The sequence below is a fragment of the Nilaparvata lugens genome, unplaced genomic scaffold (genome assembly GCF_014356525.2).
Source record: "Nilaparvata lugens isolate BPH unplaced genomic scaffold, ASM1435652v1 scaffold7708, whole genome shotgun sequence".
NCBI classification, from domain to species: domain Eukaryota; kingdom Metazoa; phylum Arthropoda; class Insecta; order Hemiptera; family Delphacidae; genus Nilaparvata; species Nilaparvata lugens.
Window position 1 is genome coordinate 1 of NW_024093456.1, and position 11,325 is coordinate 11,325.

At 42.5% G+C, this 11,325-nt stretch overlaps 1 protein-coding gene across 1 annotated transcript; it reads right to left on the bottom strand.

The window, feature by feature from the left end:
• Positions 1 to 5,413: 5,413 nt before the first annotated feature.
• On the bottom strand, positions 5,414 to 11,316 carry LOC120356721 (coatomer subunit beta'-like; the record flags this gene model as incomplete). The annotated part of the gene is given in 5 exon segments (XM_039445697.1): positions 5,414 to 5,621; positions 8,007 to 8,052; positions 8,055 to 8,101; positions 8,103 to 8,160; positions 11,064 to 11,316. Coding segments are annotated over 5 exon segments (612 nt in total), but the record flags the coding sequence as incomplete, so codon positions are not given.
• Between the last annotated feature and the right edge of the window lie 9 nt (positions 11,317 to 11,325).

Consider the following 11,325-nt stretch of genomic DNA (forward strand, 5'->3'; position numbering starts at 1 on the left):
CACGGCGTCCCCCATCGCAGTGCGGAAGCACGGCGGCCTCTTGCAGTGTGCAAACACGGCGTCCCCCATTGCAGTGCGGAAGCACGGCGGTCCTTTGCAGTGCGAAAGCACGGCGCTTCTTGCAGTGCGAAAGCACGGCGTCCCCCATTGCAGTGCGGAAGCACGGCGGCCTCTTGCAGTGTGCAAACACGGCGTCTCAACGCAGTGCGAAAGCACGGCGCAGATCTTCAAGATCTTCTCTGAAGCTAGGCCTAGGATCTGGCCGGGTAGCTTGCTCATTTCTTCGGATGGTGCCGACGCATCACCACCGGTTGGCGAGGAACCAACCTGGCGCCCAGTTTATGTTCGGTCTATGTTGACCGGCGGAGAGGCGGCAGAATGTACTCAGGCATTTGGACATTCTGTCTGCCGTTTACCCCTTCCATCCTCACCCCCCCCCTCTCCTCCCCCTCTCTTTTCCCCCCCTTCCCATAGTAGGAACAGTGTGTCACGATGTATATCGTAACTAGAGAAAGGAATTGAATTTAGGGCTCATTTATTCGACGCTCGGCTATCTTTCATAGAATCTGAGGGGTCAACGTTCAAGCCAGCCACTGGCCTACCGCTCAGCGATGCTGCGCATCCTCTCTCCCCTCCCTCTCGGTCACTGAGGGAGGCTCGAGAAAGGCCAGCAAGAGGCAGTCGAGTTTGGAGAGCCAAGTCGAGCGGTCGAGAGAGGTGAGAAGGAAGCAGCGAGCAGCTAGCAACGTCACAGTACACCAGTACTAAGTGAACTCCGATTTCTTCAGCGACCGGGAGTTGTATCGAGGCTAAAGTCGATTAGCCTCTCACACAGTGAACTCCACTGCTCTACACTCGTTTGGGCGAGTGTTGAACGACATTTAACCTGTTTGGACGACGGGTTGCCAGTTTCGACCAACGACAACACGTCAGGTTTGGTCGAAACCTGACTCCCCATTGGTAGGCCACCAGTGGGACATCGAGGCGAGAAAGGACATCTGGGAAGGTGTGGGAAAGCCTTACCCGCAACTCCGCGGCCGATCCGGACCCCAGGAGGACAGCTGGTGCCCGGCCAGTAGGACTTAGGAAAGTCCAGAGTGCTGGCCGCCGCAGCGCACTAGTCCAGTGCGGGATCGCAAGAGGACGTCGGGAAGGCCAGGAAAAGCCTTTCCCGCGACTCCGCGGCCGATCCGGACCCCAGGAGGACAGCTGGTGCCCGGCCAGTAGGACTTAGGAAAGTCCAGAGTGCTGGCCGCCGCAGCGCACTAGTCCAGTGCGGGATCGCAAGAGGACGTCTGGGAAGCCAGGAAAAGCCTTTCCCGCGACTCCGCGGCCGATCCGGACCCCAGGAGGACAGCTGGTGCCCGGCCAGTAGGACTTAGGAAAGTCCAGAGTGCTGGCCGCCGCAGCGCACTAGTCCAGTGCGGGATCGCAAGAGGACGTCTGGGAAGGCCAGGAAAAGCCTTTCCCGCAACTCCGCGGCCGATCCGGACCCCAGGAGGACAGCTGGTGCCCGCCAGTAGGACTTAGGAAAGTCCAGAGTGCTGGCCGCCGCAGCGCACTAGTCCAGTGCGGGATCGCTCGAGGACGTCTGGGTAGGCCAGGAAAAGCCTTTCCCGCAACTCCGCGGCCGATCCGGATCCCAGGAGGACAGCTGGTGCCCGGCCAGTAGGACTTAGGAAAGTCCAGAGTGCTGGCCGCCGCAGCGCACTAGTCCAGTGCGGGATCGCAAGAGGACGTCTGGAAGGCCAGGAAAAGCCTTTCCCGCAACTCCGCGGCCGATCCGGACCCCAGGAGGACAGCTGGTGCCCGGCCAGTAGGCCTTAGGAAAGTCCAGAGTGCTGGCCGCCGCAGCGCACTAGTCCAGTGCGGGATCGCAAGAGGACGTCTGGAAGGCCAGGAAAAGCCTTTCCCGCAACTCCGCGGCCGATCCGGACCCCAGGAGGACAGCTGGTGCCCGGCCAGTAGGCCTTAGGAAAGTCCAGAGTGCTGGCCGCCGCAGCGCACTAGTCCAGTGCGGGATCGCAAGAGGACGTCTGGGAAGGCCAGGAAAAGCCTTTCCCGCAACTCCGAGGCCGATCCGGACCCCAGGAGGACAGCTGGTGCCCGGCCAGTAGGACTTAGGAAGTCCAGAGTGCTGGCCGCCGCAGCGCACTAGTCCAGTGCGGGATCGCAAGAGGACGTCTGGGAAGGCCAGGAAAAGCCTTTCCCGCAACTCCGCGGCCGATCCGGACCCCAGGAGGACAGCTGGTGCCCGGCCAGTAGGACTTAGGAAAGTCCAGAGTGCTGGCCGCCGCAGCGCACTAGTCCAGTGCGGGATCGCAAGAGGACGTCTGGGAAGGCCAGGAAAAGCCTTTCCCGCAACTCCGCGGCCGATCCGGACCCCAGGAGGACAGCTGGTGCCCGGCCAGTAGGACTTAGGAAAGTCCAGAGTGCTGGCGCCGCAGCGCACTCGTCCAGTGCGGGATCGCAAGAGGACATCTGGGAAGGCCAGGAAAAGCCTTTCCCGCAACTCCGCGGCCGATCCGGACCCCAGGAGGACAGCTGGTGCCCGGCCAGTAGGACTTAGGAAAGTCCAGAGCGCGGGCCGCCGCAGCGCACTAAACCAGTGCGGAACCGGAAGAGGACCTCTGGGAAGGCCAGGGAAGCCTTTACCAGAGCTCCGCAACCAACCCGACCCCGGGAAGACACCCGGTGCCCGAGGACTAAGACTTAGTCCCGACACGAAGCCCTTTCTCACGACTAACACTGCAAGGTTCCTGTTCCCTTCTTCCCGCGACCAACCCTGTTTGGCAGTGCGAAAGCACGGCCCCTCTTTCCTAAAAGAGGGAAACATTTCTCCAAAACACTCAAGACCCTGTTCCAACCCCTGACTCGAACGAGGGTGGTTGACGGACGCCCCACCAAGACTCCCGTCCCCTGCCGCGGCCCTCCCCAGTCGCCGACTGAGTTTAGCCGGCCCAGAGCGACACTGGGAACTCTGATAGAGAAAGGTGTGGGCAATAATCTACTCAGAATTATTATTTTTATTTTTTTGAAAAACCGAATAGCTTTGAAGCCTGCTCTTGCACTGCATGTTGTGTATTATCTTCATTTATGTATTGTTATTGTAATTCTGTTAGAAATTTTATTGTATTGACATGGCCTAGTGTACTGTATGTATTTTCTGGCTGTCATTTTCTGGCTAAAATCATTCAATCATTGAATGGTAGATTATGCAGAGAAATTTCGAGAATTATAGCCATACAGAATTACTTTTGACTTGGAGGAATATGCAGAGCAGAGAAATGGAGGGAGATCAGCCAATTACAGTGATAGATCATAGGTAGTAGCGCAGTTACCAATTTGTCGATTAGATTCAGTCGACTCAGTGCTTTCATAGAGGAAACTTCGTGAGTGTATAGCACTTTGTAAGCACTTGAACTCTCACTAGAAATTAGAGAACGCTGGCCAGTTTAGAATGGTAACATCGCCGCCGCTGTATACATTACCTTTCTCTTCTGCGCATGTCCCTCCAAGTAATAGTTATTTGTACATCTAGAGTGAAAAGTACTGTTTTTTCTCCCCGAGGGAGAATAAACATTTTTCACTCGTGATATACACAACATTTTTCCTCCACCTACATATTTATAAAAACTGCAAATAAAATGATTTTTAAAAATGTACATGACCAAACAATGTGTTAACATAATCTAAAAGTAAACAAACAGCTGGCTTGTAATCACAGTTCTCCGCCGACAGCGCAATCTGTCGGCAAAAGTTGTAACAACAATGGCCGCCACAACTACAGCTATGATGAAGTTCCCGTTTGAAATTTGATTAGTTAATGAGGAATATTCGTTGGCTGGTATTTTGAATAACATGGAATAAAAAAATTATACATTTTTTTAGTATAGTGATATTTAAGTTTGTAATTATTTTAGCAAACAAACATGAATTTCATATATAGATCAAATGTCTGGTTGAGGTATTGAATTGAGTTGGTTTAATGACTACTCTATACGCTTCCTCATCTGAGCTTAGACCTTCTAACCTATTATTCAATGTACGTTTTAAAATAGAGATGCTTCCCATGTTATTTAATGGAGTAACTTTTACGCTCTAGGGAGTTTTCCTGTTTTTTTTCCTCCCGAGAGCGAAAAAGTGACACTTTAGTATTATGTCCCAGGGAGTAAAGTAAAGCACTTTAGACAGGAGGTGGAGGAAAAAGTAATTTTTATGGACTATAGTCATCAAGCGGAGCTTGCTACAATTGAAGAAGCTAATAGACCAAAATCTAGAGTACCGAAAGCGGTTTCATATTGTTCACTGGAGTTGAAAAATCAATAATTTTCGATGTTTATGCAAACCTTATATTGCAGCATTGGACTTTGGTGTACAGTGCAGACACATTTTGGACGATCTCTATCTAAATTTGAGAAAGGAACAGTTTTGGGCTTAAAGCCTGTTGTTCCTCTCCCAATCATTCATAGTTGAGAATTATATTGTATCTACCAATTTATAAATGAATAAATAGATTTTACACAAGCCATAAGTCTGTGCGCTGCTTTTGTGTGTGTGTGATAGAGAGAGAGAGAGAGCATGTGAGAGAGAGAGAGAGAGCATAAATTTGATAGAATCGACAGAAATAAGGAAACATTGCGCTTCTATTCTTGTAAGAAATAGCATGGTCATAAAGCCCCGTGCTGTCAACTTAGGTTTGCACGAACTATAGAATGTTCATTAAGGGATCACTGTTTAATCAAATAGACATATTGTTGGTTTATCAAGATTGTTCAATTGATCTAGATATTCTACGCATTCCAGACTAGTACTTGGATGGTAATAATTCAATGCTCAATTACAATCAATAAATAGAACTATAGTGAGGTCCACGTTATAATGGAAGTGTTTGATTAGTAGCAATGGTATTGCTATCCTTGTATATCATTCAACAAAGCGGATAGCGCTATCTCTTTCTCACTTTGCTCTATTGCCGGATCGTTTTTCAACAATGTAGAATTAATAATTTATTAACAAAAATTTATCTTGGTGATGAAATTATTGAAAAAATATAATTTCATGTTTGATAAAATATAATTGATTATTTTAAACGAGAATGAACAGTTAATATTACATCATAAAACCGGTATCAGTTACCCTCCATAGAAGGCATTGACAAGACAGAGGATCGGCAACGTTGTTCTCCTATCTTTCTCCACTGCCATCATAAAGTGGACCTCACTATAGTTGAAAAACTCTGATTGTTTCTTGTAATTGGTGCTTCGCTAGGAACGTACGTGAATTAATGAATGAAAGGATACCTAAATGAAACCTGATTGATGCCTGAATCAATGAAACCTAAATGAATTGATACAAGATGAAATTTTTCAAAATGGAAAACAGGTGATGATATTTTTGGAACAGAACTTACTGGAATGTTGGGATAAGCGGCCGCCGGTAGCAGCCTGACCCTCTCAGGTTGCAGGTACTTTTCCGTTTTGAGCGCATCGGTCAGCCCGGGAAACAGATTGTCGTACTCTTTGGGATCAGCCAGTGATTGGCCAGCCTTCTCGCTTGTTTTCGACAGCGACTCTCTCCAAAGACCCACCACTCGCGAGATGTGACTTGGCAGGTATGTCCTGAATTAATAATAATAATAAATAAATTTATTTCCTTAAAAAAAATACAAACAAGCAATTAAAAACATAAAAAGTACAAAATATCCACAATACAATAGGCTTATGAAAAAATATGTAATTTAATTCTATGGAATTACCTACTCAACTATGGGAACCCATGTACTAGAGTAGGTGTTAGTAGTAGTAATAGATTCTGGGTGGGGGTGCAAACTGCAAATACGTTGGGTAAGTGAGTTCACATATTGTTTGAGATTATGTTTTCTATATGATGTCTTCCAGTTGAAATAATCCAGTTCTTAGCAGCAGTTTTGAATCTTCTTGGGGTTTCTATTGACTGAATTTGTGCAGGAAGTAGATTGTGGAGTTTTGGTGCCAGGTGGTTGAAGTGTCGTTGATATATTGCCTTCCTAGCCACGTTCCAATAAGAAGGTTTCTGTTTCTTGTGTCATGACTGTGGTTCCTTTGTTGAAAGCTTTCCGGGTTTTTTTGTAGTCCGCAAATTATTCCAAGGAGTAGAGCTGTATTATGTCCATCACACCAAACTCATTGTAGAGCTGGTCTGACGGATAACAAGTGGCCTCTGCTTGATGATCTTCATATTAGTTTTGCACTTTTAAGAGGGGGTCAAGGTGCACGTAGTTTGTTCCCCCCCCATCCTACAATCCCATAGGTAAGCAGAGACTGAACTAAGGAATAGTTAACCATCTTCATGGTCTTTATCTTTATTAAAATAAAAAATTACGTAGTTTTGATTGAAATTTCACGTAGTTTTGACAATATATGGGAAATTATTGTATTTTTTAAAATTTTCCAATCAATTTTTCTATTGAAAATTTTTGTAGACTTCAACGTTAAGTTGATGGGATAGAACTTTAAACATGGAAATATAAAAAAATTGATGATTGAGAGTGCTAAAATTGTAGAAGCTATATGCAAAATTTCAAGTAAATCAGTTGAGTAAGTAGTTCAGACGTGATGATACGTCATTCGTGAATTTTCTATACCGTACGCGTAAAAGCTAATTCTTTCCTCTGTTATATTATAGATGAGTTACTATATAGTATTGCTATAGCAAAGATATTCTTATTTTTCTTCATAATACGATACTTTCTATTATCATTTAGTTGTTAGTCATGAAGCACGCCTTCACCAACACAACAACGTCGAGGAAATCCAGCTGCTAGACAACGGAGGATTGGAGCGGAGACTCAAAAGGAGGAAGCCATTTGAATTAGTGTAGTGCAAGTGGTTTCAAGTGAAAAGCAGAGCAGTGATTGAGTGAAACAATAAAATCATGCTTTATAGTACACTTATTTAATTCAAGTACATAATATTATCATTAGCAGTAAGAGATTCTAGTGAGAGTTTCACTGTATTTTATTTTTATTTAGTAGGTTAGGTTCGATAACATTTTCTCATTAGTCTCATGACTAGATAGCAATAGTACCTATATTAAAAATCTGGTGTGGCGCACTCACACAACTTTCCTTGCCGTTATGAAAATTCATCACCTGACGCTAGTGTTCCCGCGCATCTCAAGTCTACTATTCAAAGATTCAAGCCAGCTGGTGACAAGACAATAAGGCTGGAGACACACGAAGTTTGCTATCTCTTCATAGTGAATGATTTAATAGAATCAGCTGTTGCCAACAGTTTGTAATTGAAATAATAACATTTTCTCGAATTTCGAGCTTATTTTCAATTTCAGGTGAAAATGTTACTGAACATTAATTGGAGAGACTTTCATGCTCAATCTTTTCCACTTAGAATTTTTTGTTTAAATTGTATCTAAAGCCTGATAATTGGGAATCTAAAATCAAACTTTGCATAGATGGGGCGATGCTCCTGAAATTTTTACAGATATGGGACTTGTGGCAGTTGAAAGAGTTTATCAATGACTATTTTAGGTATAAATTTGATCAAAATCGTTGGAGCCGTTTTCAAGAAAATCGCGAAAAACCCTGTTTTTGACAACATTTTCACCATTTTAGCCGCCATCTTGAATTGCATCAGATCGAAATTGTTCGTGTCGGATCCTTATATTGTAAGGACCTTAAGTTCCAAATTTCAAGTCATTCCGTTAAGTGGGAGATGAGATATCGTGTACACAGACGCACGTACACTCATACCCCACACACACACACACACACACACACACACACACACAACCCACACACACACACACCACACAATACCCAAAAACCACTTTTTGGACTCAGGGGACCTTGAAACGTATAAAATTTGGAAATTGGTGTACCTTAATTTTTTTTCGGAAAGCAATAATTCCTTACCTATGGTAATAGGGCAAGGAAAGTAAAAGTGTGACAATAATTGTATTCTATAAGTGTCTTGTTGAAATAAACTTTATTCTATTCCATAACGAACCTGGCAAAGAAAGCAGCCTCAGGCAATCGATCGGTGGTGATAAGATATCCAGGCACTTTTCCAGATCACCGAGAAGCATGTAGGAGAGAAAAGCCATTGTTCTTTCCATTTGCGTCGGCACTTTCACCCAATTTTTGAACCATCTCAGCGTTGCCTGTTGATCAGAAATAGTCTTATTACATACTGTAACATTATGCCATCTAATGATATTATAATTGAAGTATGAAAATATTCAAGAGCTGTTACGCAAAACTGATTCTATTTCGAATTTAATAATAATTTATCTCACTATAGTGATCAAAGAAACATTTGCTATCTCTCACTTCACATCAAACTGAAACAAATTCCTTTAAGGGCCGTTTGAGCAGTGTAAGTTTAAGCTAAAGCTTTAACCAAATCTGGATTTTTTGTTAAAACTAAAATTCCGTTTGCGCAGTATCAGTTTAAACTCTGGAAAAGTTTAAACCTCCAAAACAGGAGGTTTAAACCAAATAATTTGGATTAACTAGACATCTGTAAGATTTGATGGAGAAACAAATAGTAAATTATTTTTCGATGGTTGTTTTTGAAGCTTCTGTAGACCATAATAATAATTTAGGTTATAGAGAATCATTATTTGAATGTAGGACGACATCAAGGAGGGGATGAGCTACTATACAACGAAGCGACTGGCGGAGAATAAAAGAGAGTGGAGGGCTGCTGCCATGTAGAAGGACCTGCTTACGAGCAGAAAACTACAGACAGACAGATTTGAATGTGAAAATAATTATAATGGAGGAATTGATAGAAGTTTTTAATGCGATTGATAAAGATGACTCCTAAGAAATTTTGGAACTGAGAAAAATTGGGCAAAAAACGAATCATTAAAATTTCTGGAATTTTTTCAACGGTTTGCTTGAGTAAAGCAAGTGCCAATTTAGTATTTGATTAAGTAAACCACTTGATAGAAAATAAGACAATTTTTATCAGTGGTCTTTGATTAGAAAACATGTTTTTAATAACACATAACTGAGATATTTTGCTTTCGAGAGATTTCTAATAAACGAGGAAGACCGTAGTGGATTTAGGTAGATTTTTATAACAAAATAAGGTTTTTATCTTACATTCTAGAATATATTTTTTGGTACTAACTAAATATAAGTTTTTTCTATAGTAATATAGCATTTCATAATTTTTGAAGAATTTGTTGATCGCTTTCCACTTTTATTACAGCTTACAGGTCTGTGGATTATGAACGAGGAAACAGTAACTACATAACCTCAATTTACTGATGGTTTGTAAACAAATAACAAATTTACTGTAAAAATTAGCCTTCCTGATATTATAAACGATGACATTCTATTACCAACTTAACGCTAAACTAGTTTAACTTGAACTGGATTAGTAAATGCACTGAGAAACCGATTCAAGTTTAAAATTTCAGATTAACTTAAACTCGATTAACAATCTATACTGTGCAAACGGCCCTAAGGGTAACCTTCCACTGGAACCGTATTCAATCGATTCGTTCGGTCGTTGGATCTGCGGCCGTTAATTCAGCCAAATATGGTGGTCCATTGGAACCGTTTACGACAGTCTAGTTGCCAATTATTGAATTAACTATCATAGCCACCAAATTTTCCATAAACAATGATTATATTGAGATTTTAAAAATTGAATAAACAGACATCCACTAAATTAGTTATTCATTACAATAATATTACCTTCAACGAATATCTACTATATTAGTTATTCATTATCAAGCAATCTTTGTTCACAGATTCCTTTGAGCATAACAACGATGAAATCTTTTGTCTCGCATATCCCACAATGGAAAATGCTCTTGAACCAAACTTATCAACTTTTCATTGTCCATAGTTACAACTTTATAAACAGAACAACTTCAAAAACAAAATCAAACAAGACTGTGAAACAATTTTAGGTTAGGAACACTTTGTTGTCTCAGCTCGACTAGTTAGTTCGGCCGGATAGAGCCGGAAAATCCCATTCAATTCGGATCGAAAAATTGATCGGCCGGAGACGGCCGTATGAACCTGTTGCAATGGACGAGCATCTATTCCTTTCTTTGTTGGGGGATCGTTCGGTAGTTTTCGGCCGATGCTAGTTCAGACGAAAACGGTTCTAGTGAACGGCCCACCTGAAATTCCTTTGGCACCTCTCGACCGGCCAAATAGACTATAGTCATAGAGAAACAATAGCATAAGTATAAATCCCATGGTATAGGGCGTTTATGTCGCAACTTTTAGTGTCATCTCAAGCCGATAGTCCACGTAGTTCTTTCCCATGAAGCTTTATGACGCTGGTAGTCTCTCATATTGTGCCTTTCATACACTCTTACCCGGTCAAAACCGACAATAATCGACAGTAATCGGCTTGAGATAACAGTAAAAGTTGCGACATAAACGCCCTATACCATGGCATATCTACTTACGCTATTGTTTTTCTATGCTATAGTCGACATTAGTCGGCTCGAGTTAACAGTGAAATTTGGAACATAATCGACCTATATGTTTTTTGTTGTTGTTCAGTGAGAGATCACATTTCTCAATTCTAAAAGTTATTTTAATTACTATTTTCTCTGTTGTTAGCTTTCATCTTATTCTTATTTGTTGTATGACTTTTATTGTTTTGTATCTCAATGCCTTGTTTTTCATTCCTAGTTATAATTACTGGATATGTAAGGATTCGATAAACAAATGATGCAATTTTGTAATTGTTCTTTGACAAAAATAAATTATCTTATCTTATCTTATTTTTTTACTATAAGAGAGTTTCTAGGGTCTGCAGCAACTCCTCCATGCATACAGGGAAGCTCTCTTGCATGAGAGTATTTATTGTCAAAGAGAAATTAAATGTAAATAATATCATAATAAATGTATTATTTTTATTATTATTAGTTTATGCTCTAGATGATTAAGTATTATTTTGTATGCCTTGTTTTTGGCAATAAATTTATTATTATTATTATTATTATTATATCATGGGATATTTTCTTATGCTAATTTTTTCTATACCAATAGGCAATTGATGAACTGAGATCTTGTCGAAGTGACTCACCTGACGAGGTGGCCAACAGCAACAGGCCGCCATAGTCCTGCGCCTGGTGTAGACACTCCTGCGCGAGTGTGAGCTCGCCTTGGCAGTGGCCAGCTCGGCCAGCTGGCGCCACTTCTGCTGGCTGGCGGCCTCCTTGGCCAGCCCCAGTGCCACCGCCAGCTCGCCCAGCTGAAGAGCTAGCTCGAACCGGTGCTCGGCGTCTGTCGACACAGCTAGCGCCTGCTGCTTGAAGCCTAATAACAGACAGAAACATGTTTAGCAA